A 23,927-nucleotide genomic window follows, 5' to 3' on the forward strand; every position below is an offset into this window, starting at 1 on the left:
AACTTGCCCACCAGTTGAATATGACTGACCCTGATCTCCCATGTTATCTCTCCACATAGTGCCCTGTTTTCATTGTTGTGTTTCCTTCTCTTCAGCAAAGTGAGCTGAACTCCTTCCTGTGGACTATAAAAAGAGACCCGCCGTCCTACTTTTTTGGTACCATTCACGTCCCGTATACCCGGGTCTGGGATTTTATCCCTGACAACTCCAAGAGGGCCTTCCAGCAGAGCCATATTGTCTACTTTGAATTGGACCTCACCGATCCCTACACAATCTCTGCTCTTACCAGTTGCCAGCTCCTGCCACAGGGCGAAAACCTTCAGGATGTGCTCCCCAGGGACATTTACCGCCGGCTCAAGCGCCACTTGGAATACGTCAAGCTCATGATGCCTTCCTGGATGACTCCAGACCAACGAGGCAAAGGCCTGTATGCTGACTATCTCTTCAATGCCATCGCAGGGAACTGGGAGAGGAAAAGGCCGGTATGGGTCATGCTGATGGTGAATTCTCTGACTGAGGTGGACATTAAGTCACGTGGTGTACCTGTCTTGGATCTCTACCTTGCCCAGGAAGCTGAACGCCTTCGGAAGCAGACCGGGGCAGTGGAAAAAGTAGAGGAGCAATGCCACCCATTGAACGGCCTCAGTTTCTCCCAGGTAAGGGAAACTGAAGTTTTCTTCGCCTGCTGTCCTATACGTCCTACAATCTGTGCTTTGATCATTCTTAGTTGGCAATCCACATTCCCCTTTCATTGGAGGTTGGGGGGCAGAGACCACAAAGTGGGCAAAATATTTGAATTGGCTTCTTGCATTGGAACTCTGGAATGCTCCTTAGGGAGATTCCAGAACTTTGCTTCTTGTCAAAGAAGCAAATGTCCCGGCCTTAGGAGGTCCGGACCATAGGAGCACACTCTATCAAGACCCTCAGCATTTGAAATTTCTGGTTGCTGAAACATGTAGATAGATGCATCTCTCCTCCAGTTGCAGAAAGCTGGGTTTTGCCTGCTTCCTCATGTTGTGTTTGACTTCCTAATTAATCATTGGCAACTGCCGCTTTCAACTTAAATAGGGTATTTGGCAAAGTGCTTAGTAACACTGATAGCAACACGGCATGGATTTACTTAGGAAGGGCACCTTTCAGTATAGGATATCATGGAATACGTTCAAGAATGCAACATGTTGGAGTGCACATTGACTAATAGCAAACATGTTAAACCAATTAAAAAATTGTCCAGTAGCACCTTAGAGACCAACTACCGTAGGTTTCTTTTGAGTATAAGCTTTGGTGTGCATGCACAGTTCTTCAGATACCTGCACACAAATATTTATACCCAGAACAAACTTAGTTGGTATCTAAGGTGCTACTGGAGAATTTTTTGATTTATTTTTACTGCATCAGACTAACATGGCTACCTACCTGAATGTTAAACCAGTTCAACTTGTCATGCCTTCTTTGGGAGTTGTAGTTTTCTGTAGCCCAGTAGTGGGGAGCCTCCCACCCATGTGTCTGATTAGACCCACATGTCCTCCTCTTTTGTCCCATGAGTCAGTTTCTGACAAGCTACACCCACCTGCCCTACACCCAAATTCATATAAGACATCAAATGTGGGACAGGTAAGGACATAGCTCCCTGCCAAAAGTGATGTTTGTATGATTGTTGGCAGTTGGGAAGACACAGCACGACCATACTGCGCCCATTCCCTTGCTGGTTTGATTTCAAACTGTGTGGGCAAAGAAAGTGGGTCGGATTAAGTCCTTTAGAGGCCCTAAGCACTTAAAAGATTTTTGTGCCCCCATATATATCGAATTCAAAATGTAAACAATGAAAAACCATAAAATAAAATTTTACTTTTCCAAATGAAACAAAACCTACAGTAAGATGGGAAAATGGATAGTTTTCTGTATACTTCTGTTTTACATTTGAAAAAAAATTCTCCTACTTTTTCCAATTGCAAAGTCCGTGGTAAATCTGGCAATGGAAAAAGGGTAATTCTCCTTGGGTAATAATTACTCCCTTAATAACAGAAGGAGAGTATGCTGGATCCGACCAATGGCCTTATATCTAGTCCAGTGTCCTGTTCGCACAGTGACCAACCAGATGCCCAGTATGGGAAGCATGATTTGAGCTCAAGATCCCTCTCCCCTCCTGTGGTTTCTCTATTCTGTATTCAGAAGCATCACCGCTTCTGAGTGTGGAGGCAGATCATCACCATCCTGGCCTTCGATAGCCCTCTCCTCTTCCACGAATTGGTCTAATCCTCTTTTAAAGCCATCCAAGTTGGTGGCCATTACTGTCCCCTGTGAAAAGCAAGTTCCATAGTTTTAACTATGCGCTGCGTGAAGGACTTTCTGTCATCTCTCTTTGAGTCTTGCAACATTCAGCTTTGCTGGGTGGTCCCCAAGTTCTCAGAGAGGGAGAAAACTCTTTCTCTGTCCGCTTCCTGCACGCCGTGAGCCATTTAAAAACTGCATTCCAGGGGGTTGGACTACATGACCCTACGGGAGCCTTTCAACTCTACAATTCTGTGACTGAGAGGCTGGTGGAAAGGAAGAGCCTGGATTCCAGTGAGCCACAAACTCCTATAGGAGCAGGGGGAAAGCCACCTGTCTATGCATGAGTAAGGTCCATGAATAATCATAGTTTAGAGGTCCTGGGCCCTAAGGAAGTCAGATTATCCTCCACCAGGGTCCGGGCCTTCTCAGTGATGGCTCCGACATGGTGGAATGATCTGTCTCATGAGACCAGGGCCCTGCCGGATTTAACTTCCTTTGGCAGGGTCTGTAAGACAGAGCTATTCTGCCTGGCTTTCCATTTGAACTTAGCCTGATCTTTTATTCCCCTTCCTTCCCTCCCCTTTTTATGAAGATTATTCGCTCTCGGATCCCACAGCTAATTCTCCCCTGGTCTCCTCGCTGGCCCAAACAGGACTAATTTAGCCAGCTAAACCTGGTGATCATCCAATGTTTATTGGAAGGATTTCCCCCCTAAATTGATTTTTGAATTCTGAATTTACTGTTATTCACGTTTTATGTTGTATTTTATGCCGGTTTTTTTGTTGCATCAATTAAGTGTTTTAAATTTGTTGTTAGCCGCCCTGAGCCCAGTTTTCTGAACCGGGAAGGGCGGGGTATAAATAAAAATTTATTATTATTATTATTATTATTATTATTATTATTATTATTATTATCCCCCAACCGTTGGCGCTCTCCTACAAATGCACGCATTTTGAAAAGCCTTTCTCCCTCTTGGGTGCTTTAAGCTCATTCAACTGCCGAGCCAGACCCTGGGGCTGTGGTTGCCCCTCCTCACCATTCCACCCAGGACCCCCCCTTGCTCCTCCTTATCACCAGCTCCTGAGCGCCACCAAGTGACGCCTTATTGGCGACAGCAACACCTCCTGGTGTAGCAGGCAGGGACAGCAAGCTTTCTAAAAGTTTGGTTTAAAATTGTTTTAAAGGACAAGACTTGGATCCAATGGGGTTGTGTTTGTGTATGTGTTTTAAAATGATGTTTATCACATAGTCTTGTCGAAATTCAGTTTGACTCAAAGCTTGCTGCTCAACTATCCTTAGAGAACCCGCCAGGGTAATGAACTATGCATGCTGCAAACCATAGAGTCTGAGTTAGTGTGTATTTCTGCACCAAGTCAAATTGTTTATGCTGATGGATTGATAAGACCTAACTAAAAATAAATAAATCAACGAACTACTGCTTTTGAAGAAACAACTGCCTAGCAATCCAACCTCACTGAACCAAGTGATGAGTCATGATACAATTGAACATGGCTCATTACAGTTTTCATGCAGCATATGGATGTGTTTTGTTCAGTAAACATAAATACGCCTTTTCAATACTAGGGTTGTGTGTTTGCATGTGTTTAAACAGTACAGCATTGAAAATATTATTTTGAATAAATGAAAAGCACATTGCATTTTATATTCATGTAAACATTTCCCTTCCTGGGATAAACTATGTCAGCAGGACTGGAGATTTGAATTATCGAGCTGGGAAAGGAGAAGAGTTCAGAAGAAATAGGGGGCATTCTTCCAGTGGCTGTTGTAGGGCACCGCACTTTTGTTTTACTGAAAACACACAAACACAAACACACACACACACAAAACCAACAACACACGCACACTCACTCAACAATTGACACAAGGCCTTTAAAATGGGTTTGAAACCCTGCAATGCCATAATATGTTGCACATTATGTTGCATAACATAATGTGTTGTGTTGCATAAAATCGTTAAAAATGATCACCAAGTACTTGTAGTTATATATTAATATTTATGATGATGTTGATGAGGAATTGCTTGACATTTTCAGAAGGTAAAATTAAAATTCTTTGGTTTTCCGGAACCAGTTTATGTGCTTCGTTGTCAAACGTAGACTTACCAATCACAAAAATAATAGCGGACTTATTCCTCACACCAAAAAACTTATTTTAAGACCCTTCCCTGGAGAAATTTGCATTCCCTAAAACATTTGCACTCCCTAAAATTTCACTCCCTAAAGTGACACGCCCTAGTAGCACAAGACACCACTGAATAGAAAGTCTAACAGGACATATTTGCCTCTTGGTTAGTGTCAAATCCAATTTCACTGATCAGTTGACAGATAGTGTCACGCCCTCCTGGACTCTTCCAGAACAGTGGTTAGGCCAGTCCATAATTTTCATGACCTCTCGTGAAGATAATGTGAAATAAAAAAAAATTATTGCTTTATCTGACTGCAGTTAAATTGCTGACTTTTGCCATGCTTCTTTAGAATAGTTTCCACAAGTTGCTTGCGTGTGGAAAATACTATTTCTCACGAATTTGGTTTCAAACAGTGGCCTGTTATTTACTGCTTCCATGCAATTCATGATTTGGGTCATCTACTTTGTGTTTCGCTGCAGTGATTCACCACCGCTACCACCACGTAATGCTTATACTTGCATAGCATTTTTGCCTGTAAATACTTTGTTAAGAACTGTTTGAAATAAACAACAGTTATCTTGAGTCAAGTAATACATACAATGAATGGTTTTATCAGTGGCGCACGGTCCCAACAAAAACTAGTAAAGATTCTACAAGCCGCCGCCCCCCAAACCCCATAAAAGTTGCAGAGTTGGAAGGGGACCACAAGGGCCATCAGGTCTCCTGGGCCATTGAGTTGGGGGGTACACTTCTTATGAAAAGGATCTGTACTTCGTGAGCGTTCTCCTGCTATATTTCATTCCCTTCTCTCCCAACAATTCTACAACTACCTGTCAGCTTTTCAGCTGGTGCTGATTGCCATGTCTTGTTGAATGGGAAAACCTCCTTTAGATTTCCAGAAATGTCCTATTTACCTTTGAGCTTCCACAAAGAGGTTTATTATGAGGTCCTTACGCACTGCCTTTTTCTTGTGTTCTGTAAGTAGAGTAAGCTGGAGGTTGGATGCAAGGTTGTAATACCACTAACTGTTAAAAAGACCCTCTTCAAAAAGTCTTAACTGTATTACATTGCCACCTTAAATGGAACAATTTGCCCAGTTACTGGATAGCGGGAGAGATTTATTCATATGATGCAACCTTGCTGAGACAATTTTTGAGATGTGGCCACATAGATTTCCATTCCACTGCACTAAATTTCACACCTGTCGGATTCCCAAGCTATCTTCAATTCTACTCCATACTCAAATTTGCTTTTGATCAATAAATTATATATGGTTGAGGCTAATCTCTTCAAACCTTTAGAGCCCTCCACACAAAGTTTCTCAAACACCACTTGCATGGTAATATTGTACACAATGTATATAATATACACTATATTTCAGTTTGCAGTTGGTCTGTTTTTCGAAGACTGCAAAAAACAACAGGTATGTGGTGTACTTCAGTTGAACAACGGGGGGGGGGGGGATGAAATCTATTTAGGTATTCATCAGCGGTTTGACCTAAGATATCTCTTAGGAAGCACACTTTTTGCTTTTAGTGCTTAGTTGCAGTCTCTCAGTCTTTGCACTGGATTCATTATTACATTTGCTGTGTGTGTGAAGGTCAAATGTGAACAGCCAAGTATTTGAGGAGGGGAAGAGGGGCTCGTTTCTTATAGCTGTCAATGCATTCTGAAGCTGGAGAAAATGTGATCTGCTCCGCTTCAATCCAATCCAGTCAGTGAAAGTTGAGCATGTAACAATGTTTAGGTTAGAGATGTATTGTAATCTCTACTCTGTCCTATAATGGTGTTAAGGAAGATTTATGTAACCAGCCTTGTGAATTTCTGGAAGTCGCGTTGCCCTGCTGTAACAGGATTAGCTAGATTGCTGCATGTGGCCAGATCCTGGATTATCTCTTAGCTGAAGTTGAAATACTCCAGGCTTTAGCTGTTGCAAAGTGTCTCCTAAAGGAGTTTAAAATATGCATAAATGTGCTTTTTCAAGTGCCATTTTTTGTGTGCTGCATAGTACATGGAGGTTGTTGGCATTCATCTGTCTCGAGAGACAATGGAAGAATTGGTCTTTGGGCAGTGAAGTCAAACCTGCTGTGGCTGTATAGACCAATATGGGAGAGACATGTTTTATTGCAGTTGGGGCAGACAAAGGCTTCTACAGGAGCACCGTGTTGTTTCTTCTCTCTGTGCTCCTTCCAGCAGTCATTGCTAATCTGGTACATGGAGGGATGCGTTTGTTTTTAGAGCTAACGTTGGTCACAGGGAGGTATCTAGCGAAGGAGAGTTGGAAACCAGATATTACCACCCCTACTTGTTGAATTGTAGGTATGTGGCATCCACAAACTCATAACAATACAAACACTACTTACATATTTCCATTAGATTATTTGGGGGACACAGTCAGTGCTTGCTCCATTGTCATAATAGCGCCATTTCTTCAAAGTGTCAAAACTGTTCCCTGTGTAGCAATCTTTTTTGTTTTCTGGCAGATCCTCTGTTTTAATCGCCGCAGCTATTCAATCCATTTGCACGACAAATTTAGAAACTGAAATTGCTGTGTTGCGTTCGGAGCTCTTAAGAGAGCTAAAGCAGAAAAAGTCTAGACAAGAGCATCATAATTATTTGAATTGGAATAGGCTGCTCTTTCAAAAAATTGGTGTTGGCTGGGCCTGACGCGTGGAGCTGCATGACATTCTAAGTGTTGTCTCAGTCCTTGCCAAATCAACCAGACCAGCATTCAAAGTACATTCTTGGTGGGCAGAGAAGGTTTACTTGCAAAATGTAGTCCTGGATTTTCAACATTTGTGCTGCCGAATGTGGATGAGGGGAGAAGTCTATTCTCGGTTTTGAATGGACTGTGAGCCAGGGCAACTCAATGGCAGACCCATGCCGCCTCTGAAAGCAGTTTCTAATGCTGCCACGATTTCAGAACCATTAGGATCCTTTAAAGGGCTGCTTTGAGCATGTCGGGGAGGCTGTCACATTGGATTAGGAAAGACATGCCATCTGCACAGTGGCCCATAGTTCCTGCTAGCTGGAGTGTAATGTTTTCATAACTTCCAGTAATTATGAGCTTGCTTAGGGCTCCTTGATAAAGGCACTCTTGTCTCCCTCAGTTTGCCATTGGTCATGGCGTGTGATCACAAACAACTGCTCGTCAAACTTGAGGTTCTTTTCCTGATCCCTTCTCTCTCTCCCTCACCCCGTCCCGACAAATAACGTTCACAGGGATTACTTATTGTGACATCTTCAGATCTTGTGATGGCTCAAAGGGCTTGGTGATACTCTGGAACTGGGATTTCAACTCAGTACATAACAGATGCGGAAAGATGGCTTGAACAATTTTTGTCCTAAAAGACATGGAGGTAACCGACTGATCCTATATGCTAGAAAAGCCTCTCTATTTGCTCCAAATAATTGTTTCCAAATGGCTCATTGGCTAGTTGATTCAGAAGAAAAGGAGAGTTGAATGTACTTAAATTCTGCACAGTAGAAGAGCACGGGAACTTGGTAGATATTTCCCAAACTGATGTGGTGGTCTCTTACGTTTTCATACCTAGAAGTTTCACCATTAATTATATCAGGACTTTCCTACGTTACGTTCTCATTTGTTGAGAGAACCTCCAGAAGAGGTGTAGCTATGTTAATCCATTGCATCAAGAACAATCCAGTGTCACCATAAATAGGAAAACATTTATTATAGCATAAGTTTTTGGGGGCTAGAGTCCACTTCATCAGATTGCAAATAATATTTGACGCCTCTGATGCAGCAGATTCTAACCTACAAAAGCTTATGCTATAATATACTTAGCTTTTCAGCTTTTGTAACAGCAGTTCCAAAGTTTACAAAGCTGTATGGTTTTCACCACAGTTAACCACAGTTTAGGGTTCAGATGTAGTTCTAAATTATCTAAAATGAAAGTGGAACCATCCAGCCTTCTTGCTGCTTTGCTGGGAGAGGAAAGAAGAGAGAAAGCATGAAAGCACAAGGCTCACCGTGGCTCATTCTTATAGCCCTAAACTATGGCTTAGTGTTACATGCAAACTGGACCCATGGGGCATCAGTGTATTTTTTTCATGATTTAGTCACTCTCCTGCTGTTATTTCGGCACTTGGGATCTTCTAGCAGAACCCTCGTGTTGCTGTTGAATTTCTTTTTGTCTTGTTTGTACCATTCTTTCCTCTTCAGCGTCCAAATTACAGTCTTTGTGAACTGGTTCAAATGCCAGGCTGAAACGGGGTTGTGGGCTGTGCCTACAGCTTTATATGTCCTTAGTCATAAGGAACACCTACCTAGGATCAATAAGGATACATTGGCTTTAAATTTCCTAAGTTTTAAATTTTCCCCATAACTGCAGCGTAGTTCCGAGACACTAATGAACAAATGCATAGAACTTTATCTGGTTGTTTTTTTTTAAAAAAAGTAATTTCTATTTGAAGTCCAGAGTACAAAAGTTCACCACAATATGAAGTTTACTCTCCATGATAGCTGAAAATTCTATTTTGTAAGTAGTAACTGTAGAAAATAAATGAAGAAAAACTGATCAGTGGTATCAGGCAGTGGTAGGTTGTCACGATCCAACCAAGAATAATTAAGTACCTGTTACACATTACACCCTTCTTCTGATTTTGTTTTGTTTTTTGGATGTGCGGTGAAAGTTGGCTTGTCCATAATTATCTCATTTGACCCTCAAAAACTTTGCAAATAAAATAAAACTATTGTTGTGAGGGGTTTTTTGTTTGTTTGGTCTATATTGGTACACTTTTCCTTGGCTAGTTATATTTTTAAAAATTTCTCTGAAAAAATGTTTAGTGCAAGTTGTAATGGTCACCAGCTCCCCATCCGAAATGTCACCCTATGCTCTTTACGTTGCAAGTGCTGAAAGAGAGAGAATGTGTGCAAGCGACGTGGGTCTCCAATGCCATGGAAAACCTCCTTGACTAACTCCTTTCATGTCGTGAAATCATTGTGGGCTTGCATGTCTGACACCTCAGTATCAGTTTCAAGCCACACTGAAGCCATGTCGCTGAGTGAGCTGTTGGAGGGCTTCCAACCAAGGCCTGTGGCATCCAAATGGCAGATGAAACAAATGGCTGAATGTCAAACCCTTGCTGATTTGTTTGAGATAATTCAAACAAGAGAACAGGTCCTTTCCTGGCTTCATTTCATGTCGATCTAGATTGCAATGTGCGCTTTTCAAATAACGAATGTGTAAAGCAATTGCAAGGGAGGTGTCTAGAAATTCTGACTGGATCAAGCTGACTTCTGTGATGAATTGAATTTGGGACAGCTGGTTTTGCAAACCATTTCTTTAGATTTTCCTTCTGATTTGACACGTTTCCATTGTTTCAGTTGTCCATAAATGGATATGATAGAAAGCATAATTAGACTGAATTTGTATGCACTGTTTTATTCATAGGCAGCCTTTATGACTCAGGAATTGGTAGCTTAAGTTGAGAGTAAGTTAGGTGCACACTATATTGTCTTCTAAACAGAGAGCAGCAAGGAAGCCAACAACAGTGGACAGATAATCTTGGGGCCATTTTCCCACTCGTAGGATTTGTAGAGTTGTCATGTCAGGTCTAGTGCCATTAAGAAAAGTAAGCAACCATAGATAGCTGGAGCAACTAGGAACAACCACTTGGAAAGGTCCATACCAAGACCAGACTAGGCTGTAGCATCTGGACAACCATGGGCTCATTTTTCATATTTCTTTTTGGCCCACTAAGGGAAAGGAGCTCAGGTGCTGGACAAAATTCCCAACTGCTGTCTCCCAGCTAGTAAAGCCAAGTGACTTCTCTGGAGAACTTGGGGTGATGAAACAAGTGGGAGAAACCAGCCTGCAGACTTGATCATTAAGAGGGGTGCACAACTTTTTCAGAGCCACTCGTCTTGTTACCCACCAAGAGATTCAGCTGCCCTCCACCATTCTTATTCACTCGAAAAAGGTCCTTTGGGGTCCTTGGAGTGAGGTATATGCTAAGCAGGGTGGCCATGAAAGAGCCTGTGCTGCTGCGGTGGTTTGCAGCTGATGGTACCTAAAATCCCTGGGAGCAGAGGGGTTTCAAATCAGCGTAATGTCAGCACAGGCACTTTCATGGTCACCTTGTCCAGAATGCCTTGCCCTGAGGTCCCCCATGGATCTTCCTAGAGATTGGCAGGGGAAAGCAGACATCGAGAGCCGTACGACTGGCCAGGTGGGATGGAGTGGGGATGGTCCATCAAGGAGCATCAATTTCCTCACACCTGCTGCCTAAGACAGTTGCCTTGGTTTGCCTAATGCACTGATGGCCAAACTTTGCCCTCCAGCTGTTTTGGGACTACAGTTCCCATCATCCCTGGGCACTGGTCCTGTTAGCTAGGGATGGTGGGAGTTGTAGTCCAAAAACAGCTGGAGGGTCAAGTTCCTAATGGAATGGCCAGCTGTGGACAAAAAGCACTACTGTCTTCTCTGGACTGAGTCTTGTTTAATGATCCTCATCTTGTCCATTACTACATCCAGTGCTATTTTTCTAGAAAAAGAGGTGCTAGGACTCGCCATGAACGTCTCCCTTGTTCTCTTACAATGGCAATGGTGCCAACCTGAGAGGTGCCAAAACTGAGTTCCGGTGAGTTCTGGCTGAAAGTAAGCCCTGCCTACACCCAGATGCTGATTTAGAACACCCACAACCCTACTTGTACAGTGGTACTTTGGGTTACAGACACTTCAGGTTACAGACACTTCAGGTTACAGATTCCACTAACACAGAAATAGTACCTCAGGTTAAGAACTTTGCTTCAGGATGAGAACAGAAATCGCGCGGTGGCAGCAGGAGGCCCCATTAGCTAAAGTGATGCCTCAGGTTAAGAACAATTTCAGGTTAAGAATGGACCTCCAGAACGAATGAAGTTCTTAACCCGAGGTACCACTGTATTTGATTGTGGGGGACAGATGGGTGTCGTGATAATCTGTGTATTGGTGATACTCAACCTCTCCAGATGACTTCTGGCAGTGTATCTAAACGGAAAACATGTATTTTGGTTGTAGTCCTGGGATTCCTGGTGTTTTTCATGTGTGGGTTTTGGTTTTAAGCAGCTTCCTCCCATTGCATGAAAGCTGCCTGAAATACTCTGTGGATAGCATGGTATGGACTGTATTCATTTATATTTTGTGATACTGTATTTTTAGGGTTTGAAGATCCATCAACTAGATTTGGTTTAATCTAGAAGGGTGAGATCTAAACCCAGGGTCTTTAGGTCCTGGTATGTTAACTGCATGAGGGAATGGGGAGGGGAGATAAACTTTATAATTCATTTTCTATTTCTTTCAGTACGTTAAAGAAAGGATCTGAAACCCCTTGCTTGCCATCTTGTTCTAGTCTTGACTGAACACAAAGGGGAGAGATACCTGACTGGGGGCCTAGAGTACCACCAATAATATTTAAAGCAAAACACTCCATTCTGCTGAGAGACAAAATAGACACCAAATTTGCCTGCAAACACCGCCTACCAAAAAAGTAAAAAGTGCAGGATTAACCCAGAGTTATAAAGACTAGGATTTCCATGCCTACAGTGACACCTGCAGTATATTATGGAAGCACTGCCAATCTGTAATTATGATTTCTATTGTTTTTCCTTACAGCTGTACTCCGAGGGAGACTCTCTGTCTGTAAAACATGTGTTAGTTATGCTGGGTTGAACTAGTGGAAAATCTGTCCTATACATAATGGTAATAGTGATATTTATGAAGTGCTTTTCCAGAGTGCTTCACATAGAAATCCCGACAGCAACTTGTAAGGTTCAGCATTATAATTCCTATATGAGGGAACTGCAGTGAAACATTGCAGTATGAAATGCTCCTGTTCACTTGTAGAGTCAGCCATGCCCTTTTTTTTCTTAGGAAACTCAATTCTATTCCTCTTTTCTGCACAGTTTTTATTTTTCCTGCTCCAATAGTAAGGCACCATTCCTTGACCACTGAACATATTACCTTTGGGTTCCCCCCTTCTTAAGATTGCTTTTCTTTTACCAGAATACTGGTGGGAATACCAGGGTTCTGCCATGCTTGCTGGTCCCTCCCTCTTGTCTACCATTTTGAATCCCTAACCATGGGCACTTCCATCAGAAATAGGAATTGATATTGCAGATTGAAAGAATAGTGGCGTAACTACACCTGTGGGAATGTTGAGGGTGGCAGGACAGGATATATTGTTTATTAATATCCTTCCTAACTTGCGCTAGCAAGTTTCTTCACTTAGCAGAGTGCACCCCCCTTCTTACGCAGCAGAAAGCTGGTTGCAAACTTGTGTGAGTTTCTTAAGACAATAAGCAATTCAATCTGGCTTGCCCAGATTGAGATATGTTCTAATATTCCTGGTAACACCCCTTTTGAATCCCTCCTAAAAGAATAAAGACATATTCATAAGTAACAAAAAGTAGTTTTACTTACGATCAGGCAGAGCACAGTGTGTTCCCTGAAGGCAGGCTTAAGGCTTAAAGTTACAAACAGGCTTACCCCATATGGGAGATTACCTGGGGGACCTCTCTGGCAGCCAGCAATTTGGTCCAGGTGATGCGGGAAGCAGACAGGATGAACAAGAAGGTCGAAAAGAGGAGAGGTGGCTGCATGACTTGGCTTTTTACCAGGTCTAGAAAGGTCACGCCCACCTACTAGTCTCATGCAAGGAAGGATGCTCCAGGCCAGGTGGAACAGGAAGTTTTGACTGGCTGGACCAAACATTCCCTTGCATGTCCACTCTAGCAAAACAATGAATGTTGTACTTGACTGCTCCCAGTGGATTACCTCCCACATGGTCATGGTGAAAGCTGAACCGGGATGTTCCCAGCTCACATTCATGCCCTGTCCAAGCAGGTGACTTGGTGTAAAAGGATGTCAGAGAATTCTGACAAAAACAAGAGCGGAAATTGCCAATGTCTGCTTATTCCTCCCGAGAATAAAATTGTTATTGTCTGCTGCTGTTGTTTTCAATCCATAAATGAGATGTAATTGAAACCTGAAGGTGGAACCATTGTTTTGTTTGCACTTTGGTGTTCAAATGTCTAACTGTGCAGCATGAACCTTAAAGCAGTGTCTTTTCCACACTTCTTCCCCTGTGCTTTTGCCACTCAACCCTTCTGTGCTCTGGAAGATCTAGGCACGATCCAAGGTGCACTTTTAGGACCAGGTGGTGGAGCCAACCGGACAGCGTTGCTTACCTGCGCAAAACTAAATGGGTCAGTTGTAGAGAAGTGGTGGAAGTTAGCTAAGAGATGTGACATGATCCCCTCTCCTCAACCGTTCTGGCTACTTCAGAATGCAGAATCAATGAAGGCTGAGGAAAATTGTGTTGCTTTATTTAATAGCCATTGCTAATCTAATCCATTGGTGGTGAAGTTAACAACAAAATGGCTGAACTAAAACATACAAACTCTGTTTGAACATTTTAGTGTCCTGTGTTTTAGATATTTACATGGAGTATCTGTCTACCTTTGTAAATGAACTTCTGCTGACATTATATTTCATGTTTTTTTGTGGGGAAGGATAATGTTTTGGAGTGCCCTTCCGAGGCTATCCGAATGGAGAAAAGTTTCATCAAAGCTGATATTCTGTGAAGCTCTGTCTGGGGAGCAGATACTGAGAGGAACCAAAGATCCTCATTTCGTCGCAATTGTTTGTTACTTTTAGGGTGGTTGCGTATGAACCGCCACAAAAGAGGAAACATGTCACCAAAATACAGGGCAGATTTGCATTTGTTCATTTACATGTCTCTTTATCTGTGCTCCTTCGGTGGGAAGTGTGGGATATAAATTTAATAAATGTCAAGATGGATATTTAGAAATAATTTAATTTAATAAAAACACAATCTATTAATAGAGCCTGGATAGCTCAGTTGGTTAGAGTGTGGTTTTGATAACGCCAAGGTTGCAGGTTCGATCCCCATAAGGGACATCTGCATAGTCCTGCATTGCAGGGGGTTGGACTAGATGATCATTTGGTCCCTTCCAACTCTACAATTCTTTGATTCTGTGATTCATTATAGTGGGGAGAGGGTGACCTGTGTGCTTGCTCAGTCCGCTGTCCTGGGGCTGCTAGCTGTTGATGGGCAGCTTCAAGGCCTCAGCAATCTTCTTATGGTTCTGTCTCTCTAATCTGAACTTGGACCAGAGCCCTAAAAATAGATGACTGTCCTTAGTAAATTTGGGTACTTGGCCTCTTGGATTATTATTTTTCATTCAGTTTAGGTATAAATTGATTATTTTAGCTTACTGTAAGCGTTCTAGGGCCAGTGGTTCTGATGCTGGCTGATATTTTTACTCTGGAAAAGATATTAGGGAAGGGGAATCTGTGGCCTTTCAGTTGTTGCTGGGCTGCAACTCCCATCACCCCTAACCATTGGTCATGCTGGTTCTACTGTGCAAACACCCTCCCCAAGGTTGATGTGTTATCTTTGCTGATCCATAGAATCATAAATGGAAAAGTTGCATGGGTAGCTGCTATAGATACCACCTTTTCACCTGTTTGTGTGCTCAAATGATAACTCCTCTTTCAAAAAGAAAATCACCCCTTGAGTTCCAGTAATGGTGCTAAATATTGGAACTTCAATGTCAATAAGCCTGACATTTCATTCCTTAAAAAAAAAATCATTTAATTGAATGCTAAAGATTTTATCTGAAGTTCTCAGGCAAATAGATACTTGTGAAAGGCTATTTGACAATTAGGAAAAGTTCCTTGAACACTTAGCAGACCTGTTTTGAAATAATAACACAAATGCAATTGGTTTTCCTTGCTTATTTCTCCTGCACAAAAGAAGTTATCCTTGAAAATGGGTATTTGATTTTGATTGTTAGCAATTTGGGTGAGAGCCTATTTTGTAATGTGCTGTTCAGAGTGGGCTTCGCGCTAATGTCCTTGAGCTACATCTGTACTTCATTTTAAAATGGGGGTGCGATTAAGTCAAGTTCCCTTTCCTTGCAATTGCTAATGCTGGATTTATTTGTAGTAATTGTAAGCAGAGCCTCTCCAGACTGAGAGGGCGTTAAGGTGCCTGCAGGTGTCATGGCCAAAGGTATTCTGACAGCCCCTTCACAATGCCTGCCATTTACCAGGCGGGGTAATGTTGTTAGTAGCTGCCTTGGACTCTACTCCTGTCATTCAAAATTGTCTCAAGCACACACACACGCAAAAACCCCACCTCCCAGTTTATGATCATAAAGACTGAAGATTTGACATTTCTATTCCATGGGCAGGGTCGTACGAAGAGGGGTGCAGGAGATGTGGGCCGCCCTGGCTGTCATCCCTGAGGTGTTGACAAAATGGCACACCACGGGGGGTGGCACTGGGAGTGACATGGTGGCTCGGCCCCCACGCTGCCCATGCACTCCATGCGACTTTAAAACAGCATAAAACAGCATAGAATACAACATAAAATCAATAAAATTCAAAAATTCAGGGGTCATTTTGGGGAAAAACCCAACCCAGTCAGTAGACATCGAATGATCACCAGGGCTAACTGGCCAAGTTGGTCCTACTAGGGCCAGCAAGGAGACCATGGAAGAATTAAATGTGGGGTCCCAGAAAGGGTGTCTTCATAGAAGAGGAAAGGGAAAAGGGAATAGAGGATCAGGCTTATTCAGATTGAAGGCCAGGTGGAATAGCTCTGACTTACAGGCCCTGCGGAAGGAGATCAAGTCCTGCAGGGCCCTAATCTTGTGGGACAGGGCATTCCACCAGGTTGGAGCTGTCACTGAAAAAGCCCTGGCCCTGGTGGAGGATTTGTTAGGGCCCGGGACATTTAAGCTATTATTATTCATTCTGCACTAACTGCAGTTTCTGGTCAAACTCGAGGAAAGCCCCACATAGAATACATTGCAGTAATCTAATCTTGGAAGTCACCGGTGCCTGAACTACTGGGGTCAGCCCCTCCTGATTCAGATATTATAGCGAAATAGAGTTGTGTGACATCAGCATACTGATGTGTATACAGTTGGTTTCCAAAACTCCTGTCACACTTCAGTGTGACTAGGAAAGAAAACCCAAAGTGGGGCTGTGCAGGTGGCTCCCACAGTTTGTTTGTTTTTGTTTTTGAGACAAGATAAGCAGGATGCAATCTTTAGTGCATTTGAGAAAGGGCAAAGCATGGCTCTCACACCAGATCAGGGACGTCTTTACTATTGGGCGTAGTGGCGCAGTGAGCCAGGGTGCCAAGCAGTGGAGGGCGCCAGGCAGAGAGTCTGGGGAGAGTCTGAGGAGGGGAGAGCGGGGAGGTAAGCAGGGGCTTGGTGCCTGTGTGCCTCCAGCACCCGGCGGAGGTGGGAAGGCTCCGGATGCTTTCCCGCAGTCCGGAGCTCTCTCTGCTGGCTCCGCGACACACTACCTCCTCGGCTGCGTGGCGTGTGCTTGCATCCCAAGCTCTGCACATAATAAACATGACTCTTACCACCGCTCCCCCCCCCCATCCACTCTACCTTGAAAGATCTCCCACTCAAGGCTACATGCTGTCAACAACTTTGGGGTCCTGGGAAATGGGGGGGCAGAAACGGGGGGCGCCGGAGGAATATTTGCACCACAGTGCCGGATATGCTTAAGACAGCCCTGCACCAGATACTGCTGTTACTTCCAGTGGTGTAGTGGTGGTTGTTGGTGGTACATGTGTGGGGGCAGCCCGGCCAACTGATGCAGCCATTGGAGAGCAGTGAGGAGCTCTGGACCAATCTATGATTCCCTTGAGTTGTACCCCATGACTTTTCCTTGTACAAATGAAATGGATGCCATTGCCTCCTGTAGAGAATGTGTTGAACTTTGGGGACAGTGTTGGCAGTGGAGGAAAAAAACAATTTGCCTGCTCACCCTCTATATGCAAGGTGGGCTAACCTCTACTTGGACGTCCCCATTTTAGGGCTAAAGGGTGAGGGTAAAATGAAATAACTACATAAATAGCAGGATAACAGCTCACCTATTACTTCTGTGCTTTAATGTGCATTGGAAATTGAATCATGCATTTTTTAAAAAATTGGGTGCATAAAAATAAATATATCTCTGGAAAGCAATTTCTTGGTTCAAATTGAATGCAAGATAATCTTGCTCTTCTGCCAGGTTGGCTTAATGAGTAAACATAGACCAAGAGGGCTTAAAATCTGATGGCTTGCTGCTTATTTTGTACATGATGCTGTTATGTGCAGCTGTATTCCAGGGATTGGCTTGCAAGATTTGGGGTGAACTTGCGTACAGTGGTACCTCGGGTTACAGACACTTCAGGTTACAGATACTTCAGGTTACAGACTCCGCTAAACCAGAAATAGTACCTCGGGTTAAGAACTTTGTTTCAGGATGAGAACAGAAATCATGCTCTGGCGGTGCGGCGGCAGCGGGAGGCCCCATTAGCTAAAGTGGTACTTCAGGTTAAGAACAGTTTCAAGTTAAGAACGGACCTCCAGAACGAATTAAGTTCTTAACCCGATGTACCACTGTATTTGTACAGCCTCCACAGAATTATCAGAGAGAGCGTCTCTACTGTACATGTTTATGTAACAGTCTTATTTGGTTTAGCATACCTGAGTGTCTTGGGCAGCAAATACGAAGAGAGTGATTGACAATATGCATCCTTAAGCAACTGTATATGTGCCCTTGGAGAGCTGGTCCAGTCAGGGCCCCCAAACAATGTATGTACAGTGAGAACATGTGTATCCTAGAATCGTAGAATTGGAAGAGACCCTGAGGATCATCTAGTCCAACCCACTGCAAGGCAGCTGTCTTGTATGTGGATCAAACCTGCAACCTTGGCATTATCAGCACCACACACCAACCAACCGAGGAGCTACCACAATTGTGCACTCACATCTATGTAGTTACTGTGGGAAGCCCCGTTTTATCCACAGCAATCCTATATGCCATATAAAGTGAGACGCTGCCCTTCATTCCGTTTTAGAGAGCCAAGCGCACAAAACCTTTCAGCAGGAGATAAAAATTCGATAAATATATTTATGAATTGTAGACTGCAAATTCCGGTGTAGCATCCATATATACCCATGGCGCATGAAGTTGTTATTATTTTTTTTAAAAAGGGATCCGCTGTGAAATCTTGCTTGGCCCTTTCCCCTGTATTTGTGCCCTGGGTGGGTCTTCGCGGGGTCTGAGGAAAGTTCAGGTTATAGGCTTTGAGCAGGGCTTCAAAAGCAGCTGAGAGGCCGGCGTAGCACATCTAAGGAAGTGCACAGCATCTAAGCAGAGAGTCCCGCTTTTCTTCTCAGTGCTTGGCACGAACCATTACCATGACAAAAGAGGATTATTGACTTTCATAGCCACCCTGCCTTTGATTCGAGGATCGCTTTGATTCAGGGCTAGCGGCCTTCGCTTGCAACATTCGGCGCCCGAGTCTCCTGCATCAGGTGAAGAAAGGCGAGTGCAGAAACGGATCCATTGTGCCAGAGTACCCACAGCGTGAGTGGCTCGAGTGAGTACAGCAGGTCGAAAGGATCCCTAGAGACTATTAAAAACAGCCGAGAGGGAGAGGAAGACCTTCTCTCCCTGAACTATAATTCAGGGAGCTGAATTGCTTTCCAAACGGAGGGTGGGGAAGAAACAAACACACACACAACACACTCTGAGCTAGAGAGAGAAGATGAGGCAAACGGATCGGATGGAACAGATGTGGGAGCTTTTGTTGAAAGGCCTCAGAGGCTAGCGGGGTGGCGATAGGCTAATTTGAGGCGCATAATGCGGGGCCCCTTTCATATGCAGAGCAGTGCTTTGATCCGGCCTGGATGAAAGTGATGAAAAGTGGAGAGGATGGCTGGGGGTCTTTTGTCTTTGACAAAAAAGGCATCTGCCGGGCTCTAACCCTCTCATACCCCACCCCCTTGGCCTAGCAGGCTGCTCCAACAATGCTGGCAAAAGGGACAAGTGTCTCCCCACCCCTGCCCTGACAGCTGAAGAAATCTCAGCCAGGAGAATGAAGCCTGGAGCACTATGTTGACTACAAAGCTTAATCAATTTTTTCCACACTATCAAAAATTGGGGACAGGGAGGAGGGAGAGATTGTGGTGGAAATAGGGAGTTGGGGGTGTGTGTGTGTGTGTGTGTGTGTGTGTGTTTGTGGGGGAAGGTTTCAAATAAAGTTGTTACTTTTGTTCTCCCAGTGCATCCTTTCAGAAGATGCTTTGATGTTGGTGTGAATGCGTTTTAGTAGGGATGGTGCATCCTTGTTTGGGTTGTGGGTGGGGTGGGGGGGTGAGAAATATTTCTGAAAAGGCAACAAACTTGGCTTGGCTTCCTGCAAGCCAGTCTCAGGAAGGTTTTGGAATAACAAATGCATCACAGTGTAAGGGAGCAAAGGGGTAAAAAGGAATTTGTATTCTGTGCAGTTTATTCGGGGGATACCAATAACAACAGTTGTGTGGGGTTTTGTTGTTGTTGTTGTTGTTGTTGTTGTTGTAAAAGTGTAGTATATATTCTGGTTAGTCAGTTCACACTTTCCAGCTGACTACTTCTTCCTTGCCTAACTTCCCTCCACTTTTCTGTTAGTGAGCAGCAGCACTACCTATATGCAGAACATCTATTGGGAATAGATTTCCCAATATCGAAAATCTGCTTTAGTGTTGTAAAATTGCTTATGCAGGACATGTGTCGATGGCCACTTTTCATCTGGGGCTATAATTAGTACACTGGATTCTTTGCAGAAGGCCCAACCATGAAATGGCGTGCATTGCATATAATATTTGTAAATTCTGTTGTATTTCCCGCCATCCCAGGACATTATCACCAGTTTCACCCCAAGTACTTCTCCAAAAGACTTGAGACTTTCTGCTTACCCAAACTAGAGTATTATACAGCTGCAAGAATGATTCTGTTAAAGGACCCAAGTTGTCACCTTGCTTTAAGGGTGGGTCCGCTGAATCAAATACCGACATTATAATGAAAAATGTGGATAGGGCAGGGAGACCAGGTTCTGTATCTTATAGTATGAAATTGGTCTTTTGAACTATTTTCTAATTTGGCAGTGTAGGGGAGGTAAGTTTTAGGGTGTTCCATGTGGAATTTGGAGTAGAAAGGATATTATATGGCTTACTGGGAACTTTTTAAAAATGTATGATGGGGAAGTTGAGTGGCACGGTACATTTTTCATCCACAGATTTTCTGGGCTGCTTTTGAGGAAAAACTCCATTTGTACTACATCTTATTTTGGAAATTGCTGTGTTAGATCAAAGGGAACATCTAGTATGTGCAGTTACTCATGAGTTATGTGACATGTTTGAAATTTTTGTTAAGTAGGCATTTTTGTGGCCAGAGTTTGCCATGCCCATGCTCAGTGTGGACCTTCCGTGAGAGAAAGTTAAATATAGGGAGGGAGTGTAATGTAATGTTAAGTGAGGGACATTGGGGAAGTGTGGCTGTGGCTTTGTGTGGGACACAAGGGCACTTTGTGGTAGGGGAAGGAGGTGTGTGTGAGAGAGGCAAGTACAAACCAGGCCTAAGCCATGAAATGTTTACAATTCAGGTAGGCAAAGTGGTTTAGAATATAGGTGTGGAAGGAGGCCAGGAGATGAGGGAAACTATTTGGAGAGGCATGGCGTGGAGAAAATAATATCTGAGGTGCACAGCTGTATACGTAAACAAGGAGTTAAAAATATAAATTATTTATTTTTACATTTTATGGATTTAAATACATGTCAGCACTCCTGATTCATATTGGGACCAAGGCGCTAGGACAGGAAGCTTAACTCATCCTTGTGTGCCATTTCTCTAAATAAATGCACCTCGGAGCTGCCAGTTGCCCATTGGGCAAAATGTAAGCAGTGTATATGGTACCTATATGGTGGCGCTGTGGTCTAAACCACTGAGCCTCTTGGGCTCGCCAATCGGAAGGTTGGTGGTTCGAATCCCTGTGATGGAGTGAGCTCCTGTTGCCCTGTCCCAGCTTCTGCCAACCTAGCAGTTCGAAAGCATGCCAGCGCAAGTAGATACATAGGTACCGTGGTGGCGGGAAGGTAAATGGTGTTTCCATGCACTCTGGCACTTGTCACGGTGCCCTGTTGCACCAGAAGTGGTTTAGTCATGCTGGCCACATGACCTGGAAAGCTGTCTGTGGACAAACGCCGGCTCCCTCCGCTGGAAAGCGAGATGAGTGCCACAACACCATAGTCACCTTTGCCTGGACTTAACCGTCCAGGGGTCCTTTACCCTTACCTTTTAACCTATACACAGAGGAAGCATTTTAACTGGGAAAACCTCTGAGAGGAGGGGAGTTGTTATCATTTCTCCAATGCCATGCACTTGCTCCAGTTATACACACATGTGTCCATTGCACTTTTTAAACTTTATTTTATTGTATTGTATAAAAAAACTGCTGGGATTCTGATCTCAGATGTAGCAACACCAAGTCTGGTTTGATCCTGGAGCTGAAGTTGGTGTGGTATGTCAGTCCAGTATATGTTCTTAAGTTCTACATGCTAACTTATTTCATGCTGCATGTTTAGTCAAAATTAAAACCTGCTAAGTTCTTTATTCAAACATTTTTGGGACAGCAGACTTGTGGAGTTGCTCCACTCTGCTGGTAATTTCTAAAGAGTTAGTTAAATTCGTTTTAAACAGAGCCAGCTTCTTGCAAAGGTCAATCTTACATGGTTCTACGGAGTAGAATCATTTTCTTTTAGAATCCTGTTCTTTCTGTGAAGAGCTCAGGGTGGTGTATCCTGTGAAAGTAGGTCAGAGTGAAACAATGTTTATATTTTTGGGGGGAGTGCAGCTGTGAAAGGGAATATTATACAGATGTGGAACGTGTTTTGTGTGTGCAGGTGGGGAGATGTGTGCTGTTTGTTGATTGGGGTGGTTGCCACGCCTACTTTGGCCACACCCACTTTTGCCTTGGCCACGCCTTGCATGTCATATGGCCAATTTAGGATCAGCTGGGAGGGATTCCATCTTTTGGATTCCTCATCCCTAACCCCATCCCTTATCTGTCTCTCTCTCTCTATCTATCTATCTATCTATCTATCTATCTATCTATCTATATCATCTATCTATCATCTACTATAATTAAGTTGTTTAGAGGTAGCATAGTGTAGCGGCCTTCTTTGACTGACCTATGAACCAGGATAATAATAATAATAATAATAATAATAATAATAATAATAATAATAATATAATATTATTTATACGCTGCCCATCTGGCTGGGCTTCCCCAGCCACTCTAGGCGGCTTCCAACAAAATATTAAAATACCGTAATACATCAAACATTAAAAGCTTCCCTAAACAGGGTTGCCTTCAGATGTCTTCTAAAAGTCTGGTAGTTGTTCTTCTCTTTGACATCTGGTGAGAGGGTATTCCACAGGGCGGGTGCCACTACCGAGAAGGCCCTCTGCCTGGTTCCCTGTAACTTGGCTTCTTGCAGTGAGGGAACCGCTAGAAGGTCCCTGAGTGCTGGACCTCAGTGTCGGGGTAGAACGATGGGGGTGGAGACGCTTCTTCAGGATAGTCCCAGTTCATATTTTTGCCTCACTAGGTAGCCTTCGGCAAGATGTTATTCCCCAGCCACCATCTGCAATATAAGCATATTGCTAATCTATTTAAGGAGTTGATATAACGGTTGTTAAGGTAATGTGTATGAAATGCTTGGACTCTCAAATCACTATAGAAATGCTAAGTTGTTGCTTTCCTTATTGGAATTTTCTTTTTGAAGCAAATCATGAAAAAGGAAACAAGGATTTGGACTTTTGACACTTTGTTAATTTTTGGGACCCACTTCTCGATTAAGTTTGCATTTTATCCGTTCCGTCTCCCCTTTCCATTGGTCAAAACCTTTTGACAAAGGAAAAAACAACAACACCTTTTAGAATTCACAGGCTCTGGAATTTTCCCTTGTTATGAAAGCCTTTGACTGTAGGTCACTTAACTGTGTACCAAAGATAAACTCTTCACAAAGGGCACACTGTTTGACGCTGCACCTGGTATCGCAATCGCCCGACATGATAACGTTTGCTAGAACAAACTAGACTGGGAAGCTTTTAGGTTTTGCTTCTGCATAAAGGCCTTCCATTTATAACAGCTATTAGCTTTGTGTGATCCATCTGCCATAAAGGGACCACTGTTTACAGAACGTAAAAGAATATCAGTTCTTTAACTGCAACCTTATTCATTGCCTCGATAAGCCATATTGTACCCCATGTAGGTGCTATTGGGTTGCAATGGCACACGCACACACATACAGTGAACTATGGCTTCATCTACATGGGATTCTGCTTCTGTTCGCAGCAGAATCCTATGTGTGGTTACTACCACACATATTCAACTATGTTTTACTCAACTATGTTTTACTCAAGAGTAGACCCACTGAAATGAATGGCCATGGCTAACTTAGGTGCATTAATTTCAGTGGGTCTCCTCTGAGTAAAGGTTTGTTCAGTACAGCCTTTGGACATAAATGCTGGTATGTTCAATGGAACTTACTCCCGGAATTGCCGTTTTAGAAAGGATACCTAGATTTAAGCAAGCCCCAGTGTGGAATGAGAACTGCACAATGCAACAGAAAAGTGGAGAA

The 23,927-nt window shown here is 43.3% G+C and overlaps 1 protein-coding gene across 6 annotated transcripts in view; it reads left to right on the plus strand.

Annotated features, from left to right (window-relative positions):
• TRABD2A (TraB domain containing 2A) overlaps window positions 1-23,927 on the plus strand; it is a 106,286-nt gene that overhangs the window by 56,575 nt on the left and 25,784 nt on the right. For all 6 annotated transcript variants that reach the window (XM_083719265.1, XM_083719266.1, XM_083719267.1 and 3 more), the window contains exon 2: window positions 96-656. In XM_083719265.1, coding sequence (XP_083575391.1) covers window positions 96-656 — 561 coding nt within the window. The remainder of the gene's footprint in view (window positions 1-95; window positions 657-23,927) is intronic.

The sequence above is a fragment of the Podarcis gaigeae genome, assembly GCF_964106915.1.
Source record: "Podarcis gaigeae genome assembly, chromosome: 17".
NCBI classification, from domain to species: Eukaryota; Metazoa; Chordata; class Lepidosauria; order Squamata; family Lacertidae; genus Podarcis; species Podarcis gaigeae.